General features: G+C 46.8%; 1 protein-coding gene across 1 annotated transcript in view; it reads left to right on the top strand.

Annotated features, from left to right (window-relative positions):
- Nucleotides 1–25,912, top strand: part of LOC109876945 (protein unc-80 homolog) — a gene marked incomplete at its 3' end in the record, with an annotated part of 77,908 nt that extends 51,996 nt beyond the window's left edge. The window contains 29 exon segments of the mRNA XM_031817826.1: nucleotides 103–210; nucleotides 973–1,111; nucleotides 1,488–1,669; nucleotides 1,880–2,011; nucleotides 3,851–4,037; nucleotides 4,428–4,556; nucleotides 5,000–5,143; nucleotides 5,433–5,533; nucleotides 6,076–6,162; nucleotides 6,445–6,628; nucleotides 6,779–6,873; nucleotides 6,982–7,071; nucleotides 7,206–7,307; nucleotides 7,532–7,712; nucleotides 8,141–8,406; nucleotides 12,789–12,923; nucleotides 13,070–13,208; nucleotides 14,445–14,541; nucleotides 14,669–14,839; nucleotides 15,550–15,642; nucleotides 16,086–16,325; nucleotides 16,696–16,896; nucleotides 20,390–20,513; nucleotides 20,654–20,779; nucleotides 20,991–21,068; nucleotides 21,070–21,115; nucleotides 22,228–22,434; nucleotides 25,727–25,824; nucleotides 25,826–25,912. Of these exon segments, the coding sequence (XP_031673686.1) occupies nucleotides 103–210; nucleotides 973–1,111; nucleotides 1,488–1,669; nucleotides 1,880–2,011; nucleotides 3,851–4,037; nucleotides 4,428–4,556; nucleotides 5,000–5,143; nucleotides 5,433–5,533; nucleotides 6,076–6,162; nucleotides 6,445–6,628; nucleotides 6,779–6,873; nucleotides 6,982–7,071; nucleotides 7,206–7,307; nucleotides 7,532–7,712; nucleotides 8,141–8,406; nucleotides 12,789–12,923; nucleotides 13,070–13,208; nucleotides 14,445–14,541; nucleotides 14,669–14,839; nucleotides 15,550–15,642; nucleotides 16,086–16,325; nucleotides 16,696–16,896; nucleotides 20,390–20,513; nucleotides 20,654–20,779; nucleotides 20,991–21,068; nucleotides 21,070–21,115; nucleotides 22,228–22,434; nucleotides 25,727–25,824; nucleotides 25,826–25,912 (3,969 nt within the window).
- Between the last annotated feature and the right edge of the window lie 692 nt (nucleotides 25,913–26,604).

The raw sequence follows: 26,604 nt of genomic DNA on the forward strand, positions 1-26,604 counted from the left end.
CAGCAGCACATGTATTGAAGTGATGTAATGTGGAGTGGTTTGATGATACTGTAACTGAAGTGACTTGTATTTTCCAATGTCTTCCTCTCTTTGTGTCTCCAGTGGTCAGACAAGTCAAGTCTGAGGACCCCGTCCATGAAGAGACGCCCCAAAGACTCCAACACCGAGGGCAAGAAGGACACGGGCATGCTCAAGTACATCCGCAACCAGGTGCCCACCTACAGCCCTCATGCCAACACATGCCCTGGTAGCCATAGCATGTGCCAGAGCATCTGTCTGTCCATCCGTCTGTCTGGTAGTCTGTCTATCCGTCTGTCAGCCTGTGTGTGTCTCTGTTCGTCAGCCTGTCTGTCTGTCCGTCAGCTTGTCTGTCTGTATGTCTGTCCATCAGCCTGTCTGTCTGTCTGTCTGTCCGTCTGTCCGTCTGTCTGTATGGTAGTCTGTCTATCCATCCGTTAGCCTGCGTGTCTATCTGTCCGTTAGCCTGTATGTCTGTCCGCCAGCCTGTCTGTCTGTCTGTCCGTCCATCTGTCTGAAGCAGTGTGTCAACAGATGCCACTGTGTCGCCACATGCTTGTTTATCTAGAGCAAGATGCCAACCACATGCCAAGATGTCCTCACCCCACGCCCACACGCTTCTACCCACTCAAATACATAATCTCTAATTCTACTACTGAAGTAGCATGCTAACTCGCTACAGCCCTCTCAGCCAACTCAAGTATATTGCAGCACCATGCAATACCATACTAATACAAGCTATAGGCCTACAGTAGCAATGGTATATCTACTAGCATGCTAATGCTAACGCTGGCTGTCTGTGGTGTATGGCCTTTCCCTTCAGTTGATGAGCCTGTCCCTGGCCCCTCTTGTCCCTAGCATGCTATACAAGCTATATGCCCACACTAGCAATGCTATCAGATCTCCACTAGCATGCTAATGCTAACCCTTGCTTGCTGTGGCCTCTCCCCTCAGGTGATGAGCCTGTCCCCAGCTCCTCTGTCACTGCTGATCAAGGCGGCGCCCATCCTGACAGAGGACATGTACGCAGACGTCCAGCCTGCAGCCTGGGAGCTCCTGCTGAGTGTGGACGAGCATATGGCTGCCGCTGCAGGTGACTACAGAGAACTGTGGGTGACTGTCATGGATAGCAGGGTTTCTGTTTGAACAATTTCTCTTTTAATGTCAGTAACTAGAGTTATTCCAAGCCTATTCTGGTGAGATATTCTGGGCTCCACTCCAAACTCTGAATCTGTGCTCACTGCTTTGCCTCCAGTCTAAAGATAAATGTCACCACATCTTTCTGTCTCTACTCTTTTTCTCTCTTTGTCTCTCGCTCTCTCTCTTTGTCTCTCTCTTTTTTTCCCTCTCTTTTTTCTCTCTCGCTCTGTCTCTCTCTCTCTCACGTTGTATATCTCTGTCCATCCCCACTTTCTCCCGCCTCACTTTACCTCTCTCTCTCTAACCCCCGTCCTCTCACCACTCCCCAGCTGCCATGTTCTTGCTGTGTGCGGTGAAGGTGCCTGACGCGGTGACAGAGATGATGATGGCTGAGTTCCAGCACGCTGAGGCGAGCCAGCGCATCAACTCGGTGTTCAAGTTCTACACGCTGTGGCGCTTCCGCTACCAGGTGTGGCCGCGCATGGAGGAGGGTGCCCAGCAGATCTTCAAGGTGCAGTAGAACTGTAGCCTCTACTAAAACAACTGTTAGTCAAAATGAGGAGTTGACAACGGGTATCCCCCAAGGTTCTATTCTGAGTCCTGTGGCTTTTCATTATTTACATAAATGATCTTGACTCTAAAGTGTAGGCCTCTTGTTAAGTCTCTTGCTTTGTTGAATTATTTTCTCATGAACTAATCTACATAATTCTCTATGTTTTAGATCCCTCCGCCCAGCATCAACTTCACCCTGCCCTCACCTATCCTGGGCATGCCCTGTGTGCCCATGTTTGACCCGCCCTGGGTACCCTCCAACACTGGCAGCGTCCAAGACCCAATCAACGAGGACAACTCTGTAAGTCCCGCCCCTGCTGCCTGGATTACTGTCCAATCAGCAGATACTTACAGAATTTACAATGAGCCTAGTGGTTGACCAATGTTTACTATAAACCAAAGTATTTTAAGTCTGTCGTGGTGTACGTTATTGGTGCATGTATATTGAATTACATGGACATAATGCTGTAAATTAAAATGGTATGTGGAGTTGCATCTGTTTTACTAACCTTACTAATGCTACAACGGATCCATTATGCTACAACTGTTATGGTAACACTTGGTACTGTTATCCCAGTGTATTTATTCCTTGTGTTCGCTATGGCACCAGGAAATAAGCTTTAGAGGACTGATAAACAGTACAATATTATGCTACTAAATTGATAGTCGGCCATGACACTTTTTTGGGGGTTAATTTCTTTGTGTTGCTATGCTTTTTTTTGTTGTCTAGCATGAAAACCAAAAAACGATGTATTCAGATCACTTGTCATTCAATACTAGATCAGCTCAAGACTGGTCATTGTACTGTCTGAGTACAATAGTCCTGTCTGTTATTTATCAATCTATCAATTGTCTTTGTTTTTAGTTCCCCACATTTATTCAATCAATCTATTCCATAGTAAGTTGTAATTTATGTACGGATGCTTGTTTGGGTGCATCATGGGAAACTGAGTTCATCTTTTGATGACTGAATGAGATAAAATTCAAAGAGATGTCTGTCCATTTCCAGCGGGCAAAAGTTTGGCACATGGGGTCTTAATAATGTCATGTTCTCGTTGTAAATTGGTTTTCTGGTTGAGAAGACATCATATAACCAGATTACAACCAACTGATCTCTGTTACAAGCAGGTAAAAACGTATTTTTCATGACGTAATGAATGCGTCATTGGAAAGACGTTATATTTTGATTGTTATCTGGTCAGATAAGTTCAACACAATGTCCATTATACAACCAGTATACAACCGGACCATGCATGACGTCATTAAAAGACGTCATAACGACGTCATTGCAACCAGTTTTGCCTGCTGGGTTGTCTGACTCTCCACAAACATTAAGACCTAGGGGGGGGTGCTATACTAGGGGGCCTCGTACGGGCCATTCTGGATACATGCATCTTATACAAGCCACTCCACGTTTTCTGTACTGTAATGCTCGGGCCTCTTTTGGGAAAGCTGCATGCATTGGTCATTTTGCATGTATATACTATGCATGGCCAATGACGGCCATTTTGTAATTGTTCAAACGTCAACATTTTCACGTCACTCTATCAAACATCCACTGTGATATCTCTGTTGGTGCCGGTTAGAATGCTCAAATGAGCTTTTGCACTGGATATACTCTCCTGATGGATTTGCATATAGTAAGTTTTACCGACAACTATTTACAAAGGTAAATAATTGATCCCTGTGCATGGTGTAGTTGATCTAGGGTTGCAAAATGTAGTTAACTTCCCACAAATCCCCAGGATTCCCGGTTTATCCTCATGATTCCGGAAATGTACAATTTGGGAAAGTTACAACCCTAATCTACAAACATTCTAAACCCTAATAATGTTTCCAGTCTTATCAGGAGAATATAACGGCATGTGTCATCCATATATAACTGTCGGGAAGAGACAGATAGTTTACATGACCAAATGTTCACCAGATGCCAGTATTGTAATTGTACTATAAACAGGACCCCCCTGAGAATGAGCCTATCCCACAGTCCCCCTCCCTGAGCCTCTGTGTCTCTGTTTGTCCTTTCACTCCCACACCTCACACACACACACACACACATCCTCCCCCACGTCCACCCTCCACACACACCCACACCCTTTTCCACACTTATATACACACACACACACACCACCTCTTACAGAAATCTTTCTCGGCGCGGGCCGTGTCGCGCTCCCACCAGCGTGCAGAGCACATCCTGAAAAACCTGCAGCAGGAGGAGGAGAAGCGTCGTCTTGGGCGCGAGGCCAGCATCATCACAGCCATCCCCGTGGCCCAGGAGGCCTGCTACGAACCCACCTGCAGCCCCCCGCCCGAGCAGGAGGAGGAAGGTGGGTGGGACAGCCGTGGAGTGCTGGAGACATCTCTCTTTCTTCATTTTCTAAATAATTGTTATTGATTTGAGGTGTTAATTCAAGTGATACAGCTCCCGTCCCATTCAGGAAACCACTGATTCTGACGTAATTTGGAGAAGCACTAACTTAACTGAACATCTAACAATAAACCTAGAACCTATCTATTTAGGTTTTCTGAGTGCTTCAGCCCTCTTCAAAAATAACAAAAACAACAAGCTTATGCCCACACACCAGATAACAACCCTACCTTCGAGTCCACAACTACAGTGCTTAGTTGTAAAACACCTTGAATAATGCAGTCAGTCAGCCAGCAACTGGTAGTTTCATGTTGTGACTGACTCTGAACCCTCTCCTCCCCGCCAGCAGAAGAAGAGGTCAATCTGGCGTCTCGCCGCATGTCCGTCACTCCGTCCTGCACCTCCAGTAACTCTCACAGGAACTACTCCTTCCGCCGCGGCTCCGTGTGGTCAGTCCGCTCCGTGGTCAGCGCCGAGGGTAAGACTGTGTTACCGTGGCAACCACACACCTGCCCACTCACTTGTAGGGGTCATGTTCCAGTATCCATATTAGGATCCCACATATAATGCTTGGCTAGTACATGGCTTCATTCTAAGTGGCATGCTAGTATAGATGTAAGAATGGTATTTTGAATGCTGGTCAGATTCAAGTCATATGGGGAGGAATAGGAAAGCAAATCCTCACCTGATAATATCTGATAAAAGCACCATGATAAAATCATGCCTTGACACAGAGCTTGTACATATGGTAACCTTCCTAACTACAGTATAACACCGTCCTAACTACAGCAGAACACCTTCCTAACTACAGTAGAACACCTTCCTAACTACAGTAGAACACCTTCCTAACTACAGTAATACACCTTCCTAACTACAGTAAAATAAGGTGGTAGTGTTTCGTGGGTTGTTCTTGTCTACTAGATGAGGAGAACACTACGGAGCACACGCCCACTCATCACATGCTGCAGCCCCCCCAGGCCGTCTTCCCAGCATGCATCTGTGCCGCCGTCTTACCCATAGTGCACCTGATGGAGGACGGGGAGGTGCGAGAGGACGGTGTGGCAGGTGGGTGGCGTCGCTCAACACAAACTGTCATGTACTGTACTAGAGAGGCAGAGAGAGGGAGGGAGAGGGGGAGAGGATGAGAATAGAATACATTCTGTACAGGGTGAGATCAGAAACCTGTAGATGCATCCATAGATACCCATAAGGCCACTCTAGAGGCCACTGTAACACAACACATTGCCTTTCATCACAATACACGCTGTTGAATAAAATAGAAAAGGAATGTTTCGGTCTGTCCTGATAAAACTCATGATCATTTTCTTATGATCCATTTACCATGATCCTGCAGTGAGTGCAGTGGCCCAGCAGATCCTGTGGAACTGTCTGATCGAAGACCCCGCCCTGGTGCTCAGGCACTTCCTGGAGAAGCTCACCGTTAGCAATCGACAGGTAGAGCAGCCGTTGTCCATCAAAATACTCTGCAGTCTCATATGATCGGACCAATAGAATCCTGCCCCTCTTCAGTATGTTGTTCAATCTATGTTGTTATGGACAAAATCTGTTGTTAGTAGACTGCCTCCCTGTTTCAAAATGTTTCAAAACATTTTCTCTGTCCTAAATACAAAAAACGACAGGTGGTTCTCTGTCCTAAACACAAAAAAACGACAGGTGGTTCTCTGTCCTAAACACAAAAAAACGACAGGTGGTTCTCTGTCCTAAACACAAAAAAACGACAGGTGGTTCTTACACAAAAAGATTACGAGACAGAACTCTAAAAGTTACTTTTTCTTTTTTCATGCTTTTTACAGCAGGCAGGGGAAAAGTTGTACACAGACGTTTCGGTTTGTATCACCTTCTTCATGTATTGGGTTAAGGTTGTTGAAGGTTGACCGGAATGTTACCTGCTTTTTCCCCCCACTGAACACAACCCCTCCTGTTGTTAATGTGTTTAAGGTTGAGTTTGAACTGACACATGTTTCTATGTGTATCAGGACGAGCTGATGTACATGCTGAGGAAGCTGTTGATGAACATCGGTGACCTCCCAGCCCAGACCTCTCACATCCTCTTCAACTACCTGGTGAGACAAGACATCAGTCAATGTATATCAGACAGTAGCAGTATTGATCAATCTGATGACAAGATTAATGAAGATCTCTCTCTTCCCCCTCTACTTTCTCTCTCTCTCTCTCTCTCTCTCTCTCTCTCTCTCTCTCTCTCTCTCTCTCTCTCTCTCTCTCTCTCTCTCTCTCTCTCTCTCTCTCTCTCTCTCTCTCTCTCTCTCTCTCTCTCTGTCTGTCTCTCTCTGTCTGTACCCTATTCACCTTTATGTCTGTCTGTCTGTCTCTCTCTCTCCCCCTAGGTGGGGCTGATTATGTACTTTGTGCGTACTCCGTGTGAGTGGGGTATGGATGCCATCTCGGCCACGCTGACCTTCCTGTGGGAGGTGGTGGGCTACGTGGAGGGGCTCTTCTTCAAGGACCTCAAACAGACCATGAAGAAGGAGCAGTGTGAGGTCAAGCTGCTGGTCACTGCATCCATGCCAGGTAAAGGCCATTTTCAAGGTTACCAGAAGGTTATCCCTGCCAGGTAAAGGTCACTGGATGCCAATGGGAGCCCAGTCATTTGACTGTGTTCTATACTATAATGTTGACTGCTACATGTGGGTAATATAGAAATCATGTATGTCCTTGCAGGAACCAAGACCCTGGTAGTGCACGGGCAGAATGAGTGTGACATTCCTACCCAGTTGCCTGTACATGAAGACACTCAGTTTGAAGCCTTGCTCAAGGTAACTTCTCATCATAGAGTTCATCTGCATTCTACAGATCATGACAGAACATTCTTAGGGATACACTGAAGTCATCCCCAATTCGTTGGCCTCTCTCTTCCCTAACAGGAGTGTTTGGAGTTCTTCAACATTCCCGAGTCTCGGTCGGCACACTACTTCCTCATGGACAAGCGCTGGAACCTCATTCACTATTCCAAGGTTGGAATTCCCATCCATTTCCAAGCGGTGTTATGAACTGTGAGGTTATGTGTAGATGTCTAGAATGACCATGAGAATGTCTTCTCCATCAGTGACTACATAATGGGCTTTCTGACTGTCTTTCTCAACTTCAGACCTTTGTGAGGGACATCTATCCGTTCAGGAGGTCTGTGTCTCCCCAGCTCAACCTGGTCCACATGCTGCCAGAGAAAGGACAGGAACTCATTCAGAAACAGGTGTGTTATGTTTCAGGTTTAAATCTCGCAGTTAAAGCCACGCTCTGCAATTTGTGCACATCACCAAAGAGTACACACAGTATAAATGACAAAAAATCTCCCAACTGTGGCTTTAACCGTTTGAGAAGTGTGACCTTCTGTTTGTCTGTCCATATCTTTACTGGTGCCTGTCTCAGCCTCTTGTGCATACTCAGTGTGTCCCCTTCCTATCCCTCTCTCCCTAGGTGTTTTCCCGTAAACTGGAGGAGGTGGGCCGTGTTCTATTCCTCATCTCCCTGACCCAGAACATGCCGGCCATCCACAAACAGTCCCATGTGTCCATGCTCCAAGAAGACCTGCTCCGCCTGCCCTCCTTCCCCCGCACGGCCATCGACGGAGAGTTCTCTCTCTTCAGCGAGCCACAGGGTAAGACTAGAGTGGACCCTATCTTGAATGGTACCTGAGTGAACAAACAAGACAATAAAGAGAGATGATCTGAGTTGGGGTCAATACCATTTTAATTCCGGTCAGTTCAGGAAGTTCACCGAAATTCCAATTCCAATTCTCTTCAATGCTTTTCAATGATGACAACTTGGAAATGGAATTTGGTTTACTTTCTGAATTGACTGGAATTGGAAAGGAATTGACCCCAACCATTGAGATTAGTTGCATTTTAAAATGAAGATGTAATAGAGTAAAGTACTGTACTACATTGTATATCTGCGGTGCATCTTCCAACTAGACAACACAGATCACAAAACAAAAGTCTACCAACACTTGGGAAGCATGAAAGTCTTCATTTCAAAGGGGCTTCCATCGTGAGTTAGCCCCATATTGTGCTGTCCTCTCCCCAGGCAAGGAGCTCTTCGGCCTGGACACTCTCCACAAAGTCCTGTGGATCAAACTACTAGAAGAGATGTTTCTGGGCATGCCCAGTGAGTACCCGTGGGGGGACGAGATCATGCTCTTCCTGAACGTGTTCAACGGTGCCCTGCTGCTGCACCCCGAGGACAGCGCCCTCCTCAGGCAGTACACGGCTACTGCCATCAACACGGCCGTTCACTTCAACCACCTGTTCTCCCTGAGTGGATACCAGTGGCTCCTCCCCACCATGTTGCAGGTAGGTAGTACAGTTCTAGGATCAGTTTACAGGTCCAGTAGGTTGTTGTTCTCTATTAGAGGCTGAAAATGTGGAACTAATCTGATCAGTTTCATGGTGCTACTTCATCCACCTGCTGGGGTTAAAGGTTAGAGATCTAGGATAAATGTAGCCTCCCTAAATCCTAACCCCAACCATTACAGGAAGAAGTCACATATCTGAGCTTATATCAATGCAACCTTGGAACCATGCCAACCACTGCCCAAATGTGTCTCACAATCTGTCGTCATTGTGAGGGCGGCGGGTTTTTTATTTATTTTTTATTTCACCTTTATTTAACCAGGTAGGCTAGTTGAGAACACCTTTATTTAACCAGGTAGGCTAGTTGAGAACACCTTTATTTAACCAGGTAGGCTAGTTGAGAACACCTTTATTTAACCAGGTAGGCTAGTTGAGAACACCTTTATTTAACCAGGTAGGCTAGTTGAGAACACCTTTATTTAACCAGGTAGGCTAGTTGAGAACACCTTTATTTAACCAGGTAGGCTAGTTGAGAACACCTTTATTTAACCAGGTAGGCTAGTTGAGAACACCTTTATTTAACCAGGTAGGCTAGTTGAGAACACCTTTATTTAACCAGGTAGGCTAGTTGAGAACACCTTTATTTAACCAGGTAGGCTAGTTGAGAACACCTTTATTTAACCAGGTAGGCTAGTTGAGAACACCTTTATTTAACCAGGTAGGCTAGTTGAGAACACCTTTATTTAACCAGGTAGGCTAGTTGAGAACACCTTTATTTAACCAGGTAGGCTAGTTGAGAACACCTTTATTTAACCAGGTAGGCTAGTTGAGAACACCTTTATTTAACCAGGTAGGCTAGTTGAGAACACCTTTATTTAACCAGGTAGGCTAGTTGAGAACACCTTTATTTAACCAGGTAGGCTAGTTGAGAACACCTTTATTTAACCAGGTAGGCTAGTTGAGAACACCTTTATTTAACCAGGTAGGCTAGTTGAGAACACCTTTATTTAACCAGGTAGGCTAGTTGAGAACACCTTTATTTAACCAGGTAGGCTAGTTGAGAACACCTTTATTTAACCAGGTAGGCTAGTTGAGAACACCTTTATTTAACCAGGTAGGCTAGTTGAGAACACCTTTATTTAACCAGGTAGGCCAGTTGAGAACACCTTTATTTAACCAGGTAGGCTAGTTGAGAACACCTTTATTTAACCAGGTAGGCTAGTTGAGAACACCTTTATTTAACCAGGTAGGCTAGTTGAGAACACCTTTATTTAACCAGGTAGGCTAGTTGAGAACACCTTTATTTAACCAGGTAGGCTAGTTGAGAACACCTTTATTTAACCAGGTAGGCTAGTTGAGAACACCTTTATTTAACCAGGTAGGCTAGTTGAGAACACCTTTATTTAACCAGGTAGGCTAGTTGAGAACACCTTTATTTAACCAGGTAGGCTAGTTGAGAACACCTTTATTTAACCAGGTAGGCTAGTTGAGAACACCTTTATTTAACCAGGTAGGCTAGTTGAGAACACCTTTATTTAACCAGGTAGGCTAGTTGAGAACACCTTTATTTAACCAGGTAGGCTAGTTGAGAACACCTTTATTTAACCAGGTAGGCTAGTTGAGAACACCTTTATTTAACCAGGTAGGCTAGTTGAGAACACCTTTATTTAACCAGGTAGGCTAGTTGAGAACACCTTTATTTAACCAGGTAGGCTAGTTGAGAACACCTTTATTTAACCAGGTAGGCTAGTTGAGAACAAGTTCTCATTTGCAACTGCGACCTGGCCAAGATAAAGCATAGCAGTGTGAACAGACAACAAAGAGTTACACATGGAGTAAACAATTAACAAGTCAATAACACAGTAGAAAACAAAGGGGGGGTCTATATACAATGTGTGCAAAAGGCATGAGGAGGTAGGTGAATAATTACAATTTTGCAGATTAACACTGGAGTGATAAAAGATCAGATGGTCATGTACAGGTAGAGATATTGGTGTGCAGAAGAGCAGAAAAGTAAATAAATAGAAACAGTACGGGGATGAGGTAGGTGAAAAGGGTGGGCTATTTACCAATAGACTATGTACAGCTGCAGCGATCGGTTAGCTGCTCAGATAGCTGATGTTTGAAGTTGGTGAGGGAGATAAAAGTCTCCAACTTCAGCGATTTTTGCAATTCGTTCCAGTCACAGGCAGCAGAGTACTGGAACGAAAGGCGGCCAAATGAGGTGTTGGCTTTAGGGATGATCAGTGAGATACACCTGCTGGAGCGCGTGCTACGGATGGGTGTTGCCATCGTGACCAGTGAGCTGAGATAAGGCGGAGCTTTACCTAGCATAGACTTGTAGATGACCTGGAGCCAGTGGGTCTGGCGACGAATATGTAGCGAGGGCCAGCCGACTAGAGCATACAAGTCGCAGTGGTGGGTAGTATAAGGTGCTTTAGTGACAAAACGGATGGCACTGTGATAGACTGCATCCAGTTTGCTGAGTAGAGTGTTGGAAGCCATTTTGTAGATGACATCGCCGAAGTCGAGGATCGGTAGGATAGTCAGTTTTACTAGGGTAAGCTTGGCGGCTTGAGTGAAGGAGGCTTTGTTGCGGAATAGAAAGCCGACTCTTGATTTGATTTTCGATTGGAGATGTTTGATATGAGTCTGGAAGGAGAGTTTGCGGTCTAGCCAGACACCTAGGTACTTATAGACGTCCACATATTCTAGGTCGGAACCATCCAGGGTGGTGATGCTAGTCGGGCATGCAGGTGCAGGCAGCGACCGGTTGAAAAGCATGCATGAGCGTTGGAACAGTAACCGAAAGGTCGCTGGTTTGAATCCCCGAGCCGGCAAGATGGAAAATTGTGCCGTTCGGCTCTTGAGCAAGGCAGTTAACGCCCAACAAAAACCTGCTTCCCAAGCGCTGATGACGTCGATTAGGGCAGCCACCCGCACATCTCTGGTTCAGAAGGGTTGCCTCAAATGCAGAACACACATTGGTTGAATGCATTCAGTTGTGCAACTGACTAGGCATCCCCTTTCTGTGAGTCAGTCTCACTGCATAATATAGAGCTGACCTACAGAAACACAGGCTGGGCTGGGTCAGGATAGAGTTGAGTTGAAGCTTGGGAGCAGACGTTTATAGCCACTAGCAACGCATGGTCAATATGTTGACACTGGAACTCACCGGGGCTTCATAATGGAAGACTTACACAGAGAGCAGTGCAGGTCAATCCCAAATGCAGCTGGATTTATTTAGTCTTGATCTGGGAAATTGTGCTGCTGACAACTCAGCAGACAAACATTTATTGCATTGAACCCTATATAATAGCCCATGTTTCTTACTAAGCTTTGATATACTCTACTACATAACATTTGAGTCCTCTACCTCCATTGGCCTCGGAAAGGGCCCACACAATCCTCCTAACAAGTTGTGTGATTAGAATCCTCCTAACAAGTTGTGTGATTAGAAGCCTCCTAACAAGTTGTGTGATTAGAATCCTCCTAACAAGTTGTGTGATTAGAATCCTCCTAACAAGTTGTGTGATTAGAGAAACATTCACATGGTTGCCATGGTGTGAAAGGCAGGACATCAACTATAGTATTTATAGCAAATGATTTGAATACTTCAAATAGAAGTCGTTGATTCGGCCACATTATTTGAAAATACTTAAATACACAGTAAATAAGTATTTAAAATACAAATAGATAAATGCTGGTGCCAAGATGCTGCTTCAACCCAGCTCTAGGAGGCCACAGAGATTACAGACCAAATCCCACAATGCATTCTGAATTGGGCCTAAACATGGTGTTGCAGTATGAAAATGCATCCTTACAAGCTCATATGATTTCTCATATGTTGTTCTCATATGTTGTAGTCCTATTCTGACTATGACAGTAACCCACTGTAATGTGTTGTAGTCCTATGCTGACTATGACAGTAACCCACTGTAATGTGTTGTAGTCCTATGCTGACTATGACAGTAACCCACTGTAATGTGTTGTAGTCCTATGCTGACTATGACAGTAACCCACTGTAATGTGTTGTAGTCCTATGCTGACTATGACAGTAACCCACTGTAATGTGTTGTAGTCCTATGCTGACTATGACAGTAACCCACTGTAATGTGTTGTAGTCCTATGCTGACTATGACAGTAACCCACTGTAATGTGTTGTAGTCCTATGCTGACTATGACAGTAACCCACTGTAATGTGTTGTAGTCCTATGCTGACTATGACAGTAACCCACTGTAATGTGTTGTAGTCCTATGCTGACTATGACAGTAACCCACTGTAATGTGTTGTAGTCCTATGCTGACTATGACAGTAACCCACTGTAATGTGTTGTAGTCCTATGCTGACTATGACAGTAACCCACTGTAATGTGTTGTAGTCCTATGCTGACTATGAGAGTAACCCGCTGCTGAGACAGGGGATAGAGTTCTGCGTCAGACAGTTCTACATCCTGCACCGTAAACCCTTCATCCTCCAGCTGTTTGCCAGCGTGGCCCCTCTGCTGGAGTTCACAGTAAGTGTGTTTGCATAAGCACCTCTCTGATTCAGAGGGGTTAAATGTGGAAGACACATTTCATTTGTGCAACTGACTAGGTCTCCCCTTATGAGAGTATCTGCATCTGCGTGTGTTGTTTAACCATGTGACTGTCTCCCTCCCAGACGTGCACCAGTACAGGCCTGTCTAAGGGGGTGTCTGCTCAGTGCCTGTTTGACCTGCTGGTCTCTCTGGAGGGAGAGACGCGTGATACCCTGGATGCCCTGGAGCTGGTCAAGGCTGAAAAACCCCTACGATCCCTGGGTAACACCACCACCTCAACCCCCCTGGGTCCCATCACTCAGGACTATTTTATCATTAGAGGTTGTGTCTGACATGGCACCCTGTTCAATATCCTGTATGCCATTTATCAGATGCTTCTGTCCAAAATTACTTACAGTCATGCATGCATACATTGTACGTACAGATGGTTCCAGGATTCGAACCCACCATCCTAGCGCTGCAAGCACCATGCTGTCCCAACTGAGCTACAGAGGACCATTTTCCCTATACTGTTCTACCTTTGCCCACATCGTTTTGCTGGCGTGGATTCCCATTGTTTTAAGAGAGGAGTTGTTTTAATGACAGCGTGAGCTGATCAGGAGAAAATAAATAAATAGTTAATAGACTCTTACTAAGGCCTGGAGTTTCTCCCTGTCAGGATTCTCCTAGTTAATATACTTACTAAGGCCTGGAGTTTCTCCTTGTCAGGATTCTCCTAGTTAATATACTTACTAAGGCCTGGAGTTTGTCATTGTCAGGATTCTCCTAGTTAATAGACTCTTACTAAGACCTGGAGTTTCTCCTTGTCAGGATTCTCCTAGTTAATAGACTCTTACTAAGGCCTGGAGTTTCTCATTGTCAGGATTCTCCTAGTTAATAGACTCTTACTAAGACCTGGAGTTTCTCCTTGTCAGGATTCTCCTAGTTAATAGACTCTTACTAAGGCCTGGAGTTTCTCATTGTCAGGATTCTCCTAGTTAATAGACTCTTACTAAGACCTGGAGTTTCTCCTTGTCAGGATTCTCCTAGTTAATAGACTCTTACTAAGGCCTGGAGTTTCTCATTGTCAGGATTCTCCTAGTTAATAGACTCTTACTAAGACCTGGAGTTTCTCATTGTCAGGATTCTCCTAGTTAATAGACTCTTACTAAGGCCTGGAGTTTCTCATCGTCAGAATTCTCCTAGTTAATAGACTCTTACTAAGACCTGGAGTTTCTCATTGTCAGGATTCTCCTAGTTAATAGACTCTTACTAAGGCCTGGAGTTTCTCATTGTCAGGATTCTCCTAGTTAATAGACTCTTACTAAGACCTGGAGTTTCTCATTGTCAGGATTCTCCTAGTTAATAGACTCTTACTAAGACCTGGAGTTTCTCATTGTCAGGATTCTCCTAGTTATATTAAACAATAGAACTTGATAATGGTCATGTTCTTCCTATAGTATATTTTAAGCCCTGAAAGTGCTACAGCATGAATTCCAGTGGTTCCCTCTGTTTCAGACTTCTGCTATGGTAGTGAGGACCTGGCCTTCTCCATCAGTGAGTCCATCAAGCTGTGTGTGACGGTGGTGGCCTACGCCCCAGAGTCTTTCAGGAGGTGTGGTTTCACATCACTCACCGCCAACCCAGTATATCAACATTGTACAGTAGTCTTACTAAATGCTAACGTCCTCTCCTATCTGTACGTGTTTGTGTTTATGCGTTGCGTGTGTGCACGGTATCAGCCTACAGATGCTGATGGTGCTGGAGGCCCTGGTGCCATGTTTTCTCCAGAAGCTGAAGAGCAACACCATGACCATGGAGTCAGCCTCGGCAGCGCGGGACGAGATCGCCGCCATCGCCGCCCTGGCCACCTCCCTGCAGGCCCTGCTCTACAGCTCAGAGACCCTCACACGGTCAGACACACACACACACACACACACATACACACACACAAGCCGTGCATCTGTTAATCAGATATGGCCCATCGTGTCTTTCTAAATGTATGTTCCAAGCCCTAATTGAATGTGACATTTGTCCTTTTTCTCTGCTATCTTCCTCCCCTCCCTCCTATCCCCTCCCCTCCCTCCCTCCAATCCCCACCCCTCCCATCCCCACCCCTCCTATCCCCTCCCCTCCCTCCCTCCAATCCCCACCCCTCCCATCCCCACCCCTCCTATCCCCACCCCTCCTATCCCCACCCATCCCCACCCCTCCTATCCCCACCCCTCCTATCCCCTCCCCTCCCTCCCTCCCATCCCCACCCCTCCTATCCCCACCCCTCCTATCCCCTCCCTCCCTCCCATCCCCACCCCTCCTATCCCCACCCCTCCTATCCCCACCCCTCCTATCCCCACCCCTCCCATCCCCACCCCTCCTATCCCCACCCCTCCTATCCCCACCCCTCCCATCCCCACCCCTCCTATCCCCACCACTCCTATCCCCTCCCCTCCCTCCCATCCCATCCCCACCCCTCCCATCCCCTCCCTCCCATCCCCACCCCTCCTATCCCCTCCCTCCCATCCCCACCCCTCCTATCCCCTCCCTCCCATCCCCACCCCTCCTATCCCCACCCCTCCTATCCCCTCCCCTCCCTCCCATCCCCAACCCTCCTATCCCCTCTCAGGCCTATGACTGCCCCACAGTTGAGTCGCTGTGACCAGGGACACAAAGGTGCAACGACTGCCAACCACGCCATGTCTGGAGGGCCCAACACCAGGTGTGGAGTAGCCTTTACACCTGCCGGATTGTGTCCAAAATGGCACCCCTAATGCACTACCTTTGGCCAGAGCCATAGGGCTGTAGTGCACTATATAGGAAAAAGGGTGTTCTTTTGGACATATTATTGATTTATTTCACGTTCATTTATGTCTCTTAAAGAAACTGTCCACTTGGCTGTTATTAACATACTGTTTTGTTACTTTTCCTAACTCTCTTCATAACTATAAGACATAAATATAGTGTTGTTTGTTGTCCCTGGATGCTGTTGCCGTAGTGATATCCTAAAGAAACCTATGTACAGGTCATCATCACAACAGAAGAAAATACCCCCAAAGACAATAGAAGATGTCCCATGTGTTTACACCACAGTTGGTACAGAGGATCATGTTTCATGGATGCTTGTTTGTGTCGTGTACTCGTGTTGCTTGGTGTCAATGTCAGTCGCCTTGTGTCCGGCATCAGGGACAACCTTCACCTGTTGGAGGAGGGCCAGGGGATGCCTCGCGAGGAGATGGACGAGCGTATCGCCCGTGAGGAGTTTCGCCGGCCCCGGGAGTCCCTCCTGAACATCTGCACTGAGTTCTACAAACACTGCGGCCCGCGCCTCAAGATCCTGCAGAACGTGGCCGGGGAACCCCGTGTCACCGCCTTAGAGCTGCTGGACATCAAGTCCCACATGAGGTGAAGGGTTGGATTTAGTGCATAGTGTTTCAACCAGGTGGAAACTATCTTCATTCAATGCCCAATGTGCAGCACCCACCTGGGTGAAAGTGGCCACGAATGAGACACACTTTAACCGGGTATGACATCACTATTCACTCAGCTATGGTATGGATGCATACAGGGACCTGATTTGCAGAAACGTTTACAATTGTTTGTGTGCAATTTTGTGTGTACAATCTGTATGCCTTGTGTGTGGATGAGTGCGATGTGTGTGTGTATGTAATTCCCTGACTGTGCATGCGGTTGTGCATGTCTATATGATTGCATGTGTGTTTTTGTGTCTGATCATTTTGTGTGTTTGTGTGTGTGGTTATGTGTTTTCCCCCAGATTGGCAGAGATCGCCCACTCCCTCCTCAAGCTGGCCCCCTACGACAGCCTGACCATGGAGAGCCGAGGCCTGCGGCGCTACGTCACTGGGATGCTGCCCATCACCGATTGGTCGTCCGAGGCCGTGCGGCCCGCCCTCATCCTCATCCTGAAGCGGCTTGACCGCATGTTCAACAAGATCCACAAGATGCCTACGCTCAGGTGCGCTCGCCCACAGGCTCTGTGCTCCAGGTCTGTTGCCGCGCTGCGTGCCCTTAAACCCTTGCTCCTTCACAACCGTGTCGTACTGTGGTGTTACAGTGGAGTGAAGTACCGTACTGTGGTGTTACAGTGGAGTGAAGTACCGTACTGTGGTGTTACAGTAGAGTGAAGTACTGTACTGTGGTGTTACAGTGGAGTGAAGTACCGTACTGTGGTGTTACAGTGGAGTGAAGTACCGTACTGTGGTGTTACAGTGGAGTGAAGTACCGTACTGTGGTGTTACAGTGGAGTGAAGTACCATACTGTGGTGTTAGAGTGGAGTGAAGTACCATACTGTGGTGTTACAGTGGAGTGAAGTACCATACTGTGGTGTTACAGTGGAGTGAAGTACCGTACTGTGGTGTTACAGTGGAGTGAACTACCGTACTGTGGCGTTACAGTAGAGTGAAGTACCGTACTGTGGTGTTACAGTGGAGTGAAGTACCGTACTGTGGTGTTACAGTAGAGTGAAGTACTGTACTGTGGTGTTACAGTGAAGTACCGTACTGTGGTGTTACAGTGGAGTGAAGTACCGTACTGTGGTGTTACAGTAGAGTGAAGTACTGCACTGTGGAGTGAAGTACTGTACTGTGGTGTTACAGTGGAGTGAAGTACCGTACTGTGGTGTTACAGTGGAGTGAAGTACCGTACCGCACTGTGGTGTCACAGTCGAGTAAAGTACCGTACCGTACTGTGGTGTTACAGTGGAGTGAAGTACCGTACTGTGGTGTTACAGTGGAGTGAAGTACCGTACTGTGGTGTTACAGTGGAGTGAAGTACCGTACTGTGGTGTTACAGTAGAGTGAAGTACTGTACTGTGGTGTTACAGTGGAGTGAAGTACTGTACTGTGGTGTTACAGTGGAGTGAAGTACCGTACTGTGGTGTTACAGTGGAGTGAAGTACCGTACCGCACTGTGGTGTCACAGTCGAGTAAAGTACCGTACCGTACTGTGGTGTTACAGTGGAGTGAAGTACCGTACTGTGGTGTTACAGTGGAGTGAAGTACCGTACTGTGGTGTTACAGTGGAGTGAAGTACCATACTGTGGTGTTACAGTGGAGTGAAGTACCGTACTGTGGTGTTGAAGTGAAGTACAGTACTGTAGGTGTTACAGTAGAGTGAAGTACCATACTGTGGCGTCACAGTAGAGTGAAGTACCATACTGTGGCGTCACAGTGGAGTGAAGTACCGTACTGTGGTGTTACAGTGGAGTGAAGTACCGTAGCGTGGTGTTACAGTGGAGTGAAGTACCGTACTGTGGTGTTACAATGAAGTACCGTACTGTGGTGTTACAGTGGCGTGAAGTACCGTACTGTGGTGTTACAGTGGAGTGAAGTACCGTACTGTGGTGTTACAGTGAAGTACCGTACTGTGGCGTCACAGTGGAGTGAAGTACCATACCGTGGTGTTACAGTGGAGTGAAGTACCATACTGTGGCGTCACAGTGGAGTGAAGTACCATACTGGGGTGTTACAATGGAGTGAGGTACCATACTGTGGTGTTACAGTGGAGTGAAGTACCGTAGCGTGGTGTTACAGTGGAGTGAAGTACCGTACTGTGGTGTTACAGTGGAGTGAAATACCGTACTGTGGTGTTACAGTGGAGTGAAGTACAATACTGTGGTGTTACTGTGGAGTGAAGTACCGTACTGTGGTGTTACAGTGGAGTGAAATATCGTACTGTGGTGTTACAGTGGAGTGAATACAGTACTGTGGTGTTACAGTGAAGTGAACTACCGTACTGTGGTGTTACAGTAGAGTGAAGTACCGTACCGTACTGTGATGTTACAGTGGAGTGAAGTACCGTACTGTGGTGTCACAGTGGAGTGAAGTACTGTACTGTGGTGTTACAGTGGAGTGAAGTACAGTACTGTGGTGTTACAGTGAAGTACCGTACTGTAGTGTTACAGTAGAGTGAAGTACCGTATTGTGATGTTACAGTGGAGTGAAGTACCTTACTGTACTGTGGTGTTACAGAGGAGTGAAGTACCGTACTGTGGTGTCACAGTAGAGTGAAGTACCGTACCGTACCGTACTGTGGCGTCACAGTGGAGTGAAGTACCTTACCGTACTGTGGTGTTACAGTGGAGTGAAGTACCGTACTGTGATGTTACAGTGGAGTGAAATACCGTACTGTGATGTTACAGTGGAGCGAAGTACCATACTGTGATGTTACAGTAGAGTGAAGTACCGTACTGTGATGTTACAGTTGAGCAAAGTACCGTATTGTGATGTTACAGTAGAGTGAAGTACCGTACTGTGGTGTTACAGTGGAGTGAAGTACCGTACTGTGGTGTTACAGTAGAGTGAAGTACCATAGCTGTAGTCCACTCTGTTCCTAGCCGAGCTGGCTGAACTAGTAATGCACTGCTGCTTCCGTGGGTTTAATTGTCACCGCTGCTGACTGCTCACAGTTTGATTGTGTGTGTTGTAGTTTGTAAAGTCTCATGACTGCTGAGTTTGGTGTCTGCTTATGTGTGTGTCTGTGAGCTCTGCAATGTCATCTGTCAATACGAGCTGCTTTAGGCCCACACAGAGAGTCATCAGAACCAGGACCTGGTTATTGATAACTCTGCTGAGTAGTGATGGTCAATATGAGCTGCTTTAGGCCCACAGAGAGTCATCAGAACCTGGACCTGGTTATTGATAACTCTGCTGAGTAGTGATGGTCAATATGAGCTGCTTTAGGCCCACACAGAGAGTCATCAGAACCAGGACCTGGTTATTGATAACTCTGCTGAGTAGTGATGGTCAATATGAGCTGCTTTAGGCCCACAGAGAGTCATCAGAACCAGGACCTGGTTATTGATAACTCTGCTGAGTAGTGATGGTCAATATGAGCTGCTTTAGGCCCACAGAGAGTCATCAGAACCTGGACCTGGTTATTGATAACTCTGCTGAGTAGTGATGGTCAATATGAGCTGCTTTAGGCCCACAGAGAGTCATCAGAACCTGGACCTGGTTATTGATAACTCTGCTGAGTAGTGATGGGATTATCTATTTAATAGCCTGTCCAAACGAAACGTTTTCAAAATGCGAAATTATAGTGTGATATTTTGTTAAGTGTGTTGGTGTTTGTAGTGGAAGTGTGTATCAGTGGAGGCTGGTGGGAGGAGCTATAGGAGGACGGGCTCATTGTAATGGCTGGAACCGTATCAAAGATATGTAAACCAAATGTTTGACTCCGTTCTTCTATAGCTCCTCCCATCAGTCTTCTCTGCTGTGTATGTTGATGAGCGTGATTAGTAAATGAACATGTGTGTGTGTGTGCGAGCAAGCCTGTGTGCGTGCGTATTTATACTGATAGTGTGTGTGTTTGTGTGTGTGTGTGTGTGTGTGAGAGAGCTTGTCTGTGCGTGAGTGTGTTTATACTGATTGTTTGTGTGTGTGCTCAAGTGAGCCTGTGTGTGTGTGTGTGTGTGTGTGTTTATACTGATTGCGTGTGTGTCCTACAGGAGACAGGTGGAGTGGGAGGCGGCCAGTAGTCTGATTGAAGGTATCTGTCTGACTCTCCAGCGTCAGCCAATCATCTCCTTCCTCCCTCACCTCCGCTCCCTCATCAATGTCTGTGTCAACCTGGTGAGGAGTGCTCACACACACACACACACACACACCTCAAATACTCACTGTGCTGTGACTTAACTATGATGTTGCTTGTTTGCGTGTGTGTGTTTCTCTATCTGTGTGTGTGTGCGTGCCCTTGTGTGTGTGCTTCTCAGGTGATGGGGGTAGTAGGCCCCTCCAGTGTGGCTGATGGGCTGCCCCTGCTCCACCTGAGCCCGTATCTGTCCCCCCCTCTACCCTTCAGCACAGCAGTGGTCCGCCTGGTGGCTCTGCAGATACAGGTGAGACTACCCAGCCCAAGAACTAACCTGTGTGTGTGTGTGTGTGTGTGTGTGTGTGTGTGTGTGTGTGTGTGTGTGTGTGTGTGTGTGTGTGTGTGTGTGTGTGTGTGTGTGTGTGTGTGTGTGTGTGTGTGTGTGTGTGTGTGTGTATGTGTGGTGTGTGTGTGTGTCATAATGAAACATTTATCTTGTTCTGTTTCCTGATTGACAGGCTTTGAAGGATGACTTCCCCCTGAGCCATGTGATCTCCCCCTTCACCAATCAGGAGAGGCGAGAGGGCATGCTGCTCAAACCTGTTGATTCCATTCGTGCTGACAGTGGGTTCAGGGAGCAAAGGTCAGAGCCCAGGGTTAAGAGGTCTAATGCCAACAATCTGTGGGTGTATGTATGCATACGTGCATCTGAACTGGCTGTGTTTCAGGCAGACTTGAATGTCAGCTTGCAGTCCCTGCTAGAACTCACAGCGCCTGGATATGTGTAAAAAATATCAGCTACCTGCATCATACAGTGCCTTCAGAAAGTATTCAGACCCCTTGACTTTACGCCTTATTCTACGTTTTATTCAATTGCTTTTTCCCTCATCAATCTACACATAATACCCCATAATGACATACTACCCCATAATGACATAATACCCCATAATGACATACTACCCCATAATGACATACTACCCCATAATGACATAATACCCATAATGACATACTACCCCATAATGACATACTACCCCATAATGACATACTACCCCATAATGTCATAATACCCCATAATGACATAATAACCCATAATGACATACTACCCCATAATGGCATAATACCCCATAATGACATACTACCCCATAATGACATAATACCCCATAATGACATAATACCCCATAATGACATACTACCTACCCATAATGGCATAATACCCCATAATGACATACTACACCCATAATGACATAATACCCCATAATGGCATAATACCCCATAATGACATACTACCCCATAATGACATAATACCCCATAATGACATAATACCCCATAATGACATACTACCCCCATAATGACATAATACCCCATAATGTCATAATACCCCATAATGGCATAATAACCCATAATGACATACTACCCCAAAATGACATAATACCCCATAATGGCATAATACCCCATAATGACATACTACCCCATAATGGCATAATACCCCATAATGACATAATACCCATGTGTGTAGATTGCTGATTTTGTTCAATTGAATCCATTTTAGAATAAGGCTGTAACGTAACACCATGTGGAATACTTTCTGAAGGCTCTGTATATAACAATCTAATGCTCGCCTGCGCCATCGATGACCTGGCACCTAACGATTAGTTGATATGTGTTGCACAACTGTAATAGTCAGCCTTGAACGCAACCTGTGTGTGTGTGTGTGTGTGTTTGTCTGTGTCTGTGTGTGTGTTCCACCCTATCCAGACTCCCCACACCTGGAGCAGCCTGAGGTCTCTCTGCTCCTGCAGACGGTCATCAACATCCTCCTCCCCCCGCGCATCATCAGCACGTCCCGGACCAAGAACTTCATGCTGGACACGTCCCCCGCCCACTGCTCCACCCCGGGGGACCAGGGCAAGGACCTGAGGAGAGAGGGCCTGGCCGAGTCCACCAGTCAGGCTGCATACCTGGGTAGGGTTCTGCAGACGTAGACTATTTAAATGTAGACTTACATGCTGACTAGACCGGGCGAGCGTGTGCGTCTGCCACCAGCCACACCAGACATGTTCAGGACTCGCAGGTTGAAATATCAAAACAAACCAACTATAACAAACCAACTTTGAACCAACTATATTAATTCGAGGACAGGTCGAAAAGCATTCAACATTCATGTCAATTTAGCTAGTTAGCTTGCTGTTGCTAGGTAATTTGTCCTGGGATATTAACATTGGGTTGTTAAAGGTTCTGTACTCCAACAATTAATCCACAGATAAAAGGGTCAACTGAGTTAGTTTCTAGTAATCTCTCCTCCTTCAGTCTTCTTCGTTGGACTTCATATGGCGGTTGGCAACCATCTTTAAGGTGCATTACCACCACCAACAGGACTGGAATGTGGACATCATCTTTCAATCACCCTCATGTGTACAGGGCTTTCTGAAAGAATTCAGACCCCTTAAATGTTTACACATTTTGTTACATTACAGCCTTATTCTAACATTTATCAAATGGTTTTTTTCCTCATCAATCTACACACAATAACACATAATGACAAAGCAAAAATAAGTTTAGACATTTTTGCAAATTTATTAAAAATAACAACGGAAATATCACATTTACATAAGTATTCAGACCCTCTACTCAGTACTTTGTTGAAGCACCTTTGGCAGTGATTACACCCTCAGGTCTTCTTGGGTATGACACTACAAGCTTGGCACACCCACAGGGTACCACACAATTTGCCCAGTGTCGTCTGTGTTTGCCCGGGGTAGGCCGTCATTGGAAATAAGAATTTGTTCTTAACTGACTTGCCTAGTTAAATAAAGGTTCAATTTAAAAAATATATATATATGTCAATAACACCTGTATTTGGGAGTTTCTCCCAGCCTTCTCTGCAGATCCTCTTAAGCTCTGTCAGGTTGGATGGGGAATGTTGCTGTACAGCTATTTTCAGGCCTCTCCAAAGATGTACGATCGATCGGGTTTCAAGTCCAGGCTCTGGCTGGGCCACTCAGGAATTCAGAGACTCCTGCGTTGTCTTCTCTGTGTGCTTAGGGACGTTTTCATGTTGGAATCTGAACCTTCGCCACAGTCTGAGCTCTGGAGCAGGTTTTCATCAAAGATCTCTCTGTACTTTGCTCCATTCATCTTTGCCTCGATCCGACTAGTCTCCCAATCCCTGCAACTGAAAAGCATCCCCACAGCATGATGCTGATACCACCAGGCATCACCATAGGGATGGTGCCAGGTTTCCTCCAGAAGTGACCCTTGGCATTCAGGCCAAAGAGTTCAATCTTGGTTTCATCAGAACAGAGAATCTTGTTTCTCATTGTCTGAGAGTCTTTAGGTGCCTTTTGGAAAACTCCAAGTGGACTGTCATGTTCCTTTTACTGAGGGAGTGGCTTTCGGTCTGGCCACTCTACCTTAAAGGCCTGATTGGTGGAGTGCTGCAGAGATGGTTGTCCTTCTGGAGGCTTCTCCCATCTCCACAGAGGAACTCTGAGCTCTGTCAGAGTGATCATCAGGTTCTTGGTCACTTCCTGACAAGGTCCTTTTCTCCCAATTGCTCAGTTTGGCCGGAGTGGCCAGCACTAGGAAGAGTCTTGGTGGTTCCAAACTTCTTCATTTAAGAATAATGGGGACACTGTGTTCTTGGGGACCTTCAATGCTGCATAAACTTTTTGGTAACCTTCCCCAGATCTTGTGTCTCGACACAGTCTTTGTCTCGGAGCTCTACGGACAATTCCTTTGGACCTCATGGCTTGTTTTCGCTCTGACGTGCACTGTCAACCGTGGACCTTATATAGACAGGTGTGTGCCTTTCCAAATCATGTCCAATCAATTGAATTACACAGGTGGACTCCAATCAGTAGTAGAAACTCTCAAGGATATCATAGAAACAGGATGCACCTTGAGCTCATCTCTAGTCTCATAGGGTCTGAATTCTTATGTAAATAAGGTATTTCAGTTTTTCATTGGCTTTGTTATATTGTTAATAGATTGCTGGGAAAATAATGATTTAATCCATTTTAGAATATGGCTGTAACGTATCAAAATGTGGAAAACGTCAAGGTCTGAATACTGAATACCATCGCTTTCTGACTCCTCACTTTCTCTGTCTTTCTCTCTCTCTCTCACCTCCCCTCACTCCTCTCCTCCCCGCTCTTCCCTCTCTATCTCCCCCTCTCTCTCCTCATCTCCCCCCCTCCTCTCTCCCATTCTCCCTACACCCCTCCCCTCTTCCCCCTCTCTCCCCACTCTCTCTACCCTCCCCTCCCCCTCCTCTTTCCCCACTCTCTCTACACCCTCCCCTCCTCCCCTCTCCCCCCACTCTCTTTACCCTCTCTCCCCCTCCTCCCTCTCTCTCGCCCCACTCTCTCTACAACACCCTCTCCCCCTCCCCATCTCTCTCCCCACTCTCCTACCCTTCTTCTCCCCCTCTCTCCTCCTCTCTCCCTCCCCACTCTCTCTACACCCTTCTCCCCCTCCCATCTCTCTCCCCACTCTCTCACCCCTCTCTACCCCCTCCTCTCCCCTCTCCTCCCCACTCTCTCTACACCCTCTCCCCCTCCCATCTCTCTCCCCACTCTCTCTACCCCCTCCTCTCCCTCTCTCCTCCTCCCCCCTCCTCCCCCTCCCATCTCTTTCCCCACTCTCTCTACCCCCCACCCTCCTCCCCCTCCTCTCCTCTCTCCCCCCCACTCTCGACCCCCTCCTCTCCTCTCTCTCCCCCCCCTCCCCCTCCCATCTCTTTCCCCACTCTCTCGCCCCCCTCCTCTCCTCTCTCTCCCCCCTCCTCCCCCTCATCTCTTTCCCCACTCTCTCTACCCCCCCTCCTCTCCTCTCCCCCCCCCCTCCTCCCCTCCCATCTCTCTCTCCCCCTCTCTCTACCTACCCCTCCTCTCCTCTCTCCCCCCCTCCTCCCCCCCCTCCTCCCCCTCCCATCTCTTTCCCCACTCTCTCTACCCCCTCCTCTCCTCTCTCTCTCCCCCCCTCCTCCCCCTCCCATCTCTCTCCCCACTCTCTCGACCCCCCCCCTCTCCCCTCCCTCCCCCTCCTCCCCCCTCCCATCTCTCTCCCCCCCACTCTCTCTACCCCCTCCTCTCCTCTCTCCCCCCCTCCTCCCCCTCCCATCTCTCTCCCCACTCTCTCTACCCCCCCTCCTCCCCTCCCTCCTCCCCCCCCTCCCCTCTCATTCCCACCTCTCTCCCCTACTCTCCACCCTCTCCACCCCCTCCTCTCCTCTCTCTCCTCCCTCCTCCCCCAGCTCTAAAGGTGGTGTTGGTTTGTTTTGAGAGGCAGCTGGGGAACCAGTGGTATCGCCTCAGCCTGCAGGCCAAGGAGATGTCTCTGAGGAAGGTGGGAGGGCCTGGCCTTCTGGGACTTCATAGATTTCATAGTGCGTACTCGGATTCCCATCTTCGTCCTGCTGCGTCCCTTTATCCAGTGCAAGGTAGGAGCCCTGTGTAGTATTATACTGTACCCTCCATTCTGTATGTATTATACTGTACTCTCCATTCTGTATAGTAATGTACTGTACCCCCCTCCATTCTACTACCATGTATAGTATTATACTGTACCCTCCATTCTACTACCCTGTATAGTATTATACTGTACTCTCCATTCTGTGTAGGATAATACTGTACCCTGCATTCTGATAGTATTTACTGTACCCTCCATTCTGTATAGTATTCCTCCTGTACCCCCATTCTACTATACCCTGTATAGTATTATACTGTACCCTCCATTCTGTATAGTATTATACTGTACCTCCATTCTGTATAGTATTATACTGTACCCTCCATTCTGTATAGTATTATACTGTACCTCCCTTCATTCTACTACCCTGTATAGCATTATACCTGTACCCTCCATTCTGTGTAGTATTATACTGTACCCTCCATTCTGTGTAGTATATAAGTACCCTTCATTCTACTACACCCACTTTATAGTATTTACTGTACCCTCCATTCTGTGTGGTATTATACTGTACCCCCTCCATTCTGTGTAGTATTATACTGTACCCTGCATTCTGTATAGTATTATACTGTACCCTTCAGTCGTGTAGTATTATACTGTACCCTCCATTCTTATAGTATTATACTGTACCCGCCCTGCATTCTGTAATAGTAAATTATCTGTACC

Source organism: Oncorhynchus kisutch, unplaced genomic scaffold, assembly GCF_002021735.2.
Source record: "Oncorhynchus kisutch isolate 150728-3 unplaced genomic scaffold, Okis_V2 scaffold1161, whole genome shotgun sequence".
Taxonomy (NCBI): domain Eukaryota; kingdom Metazoa; phylum Chordata; class Actinopteri; order Salmoniformes; family Salmonidae; genus Oncorhynchus; species Oncorhynchus kisutch.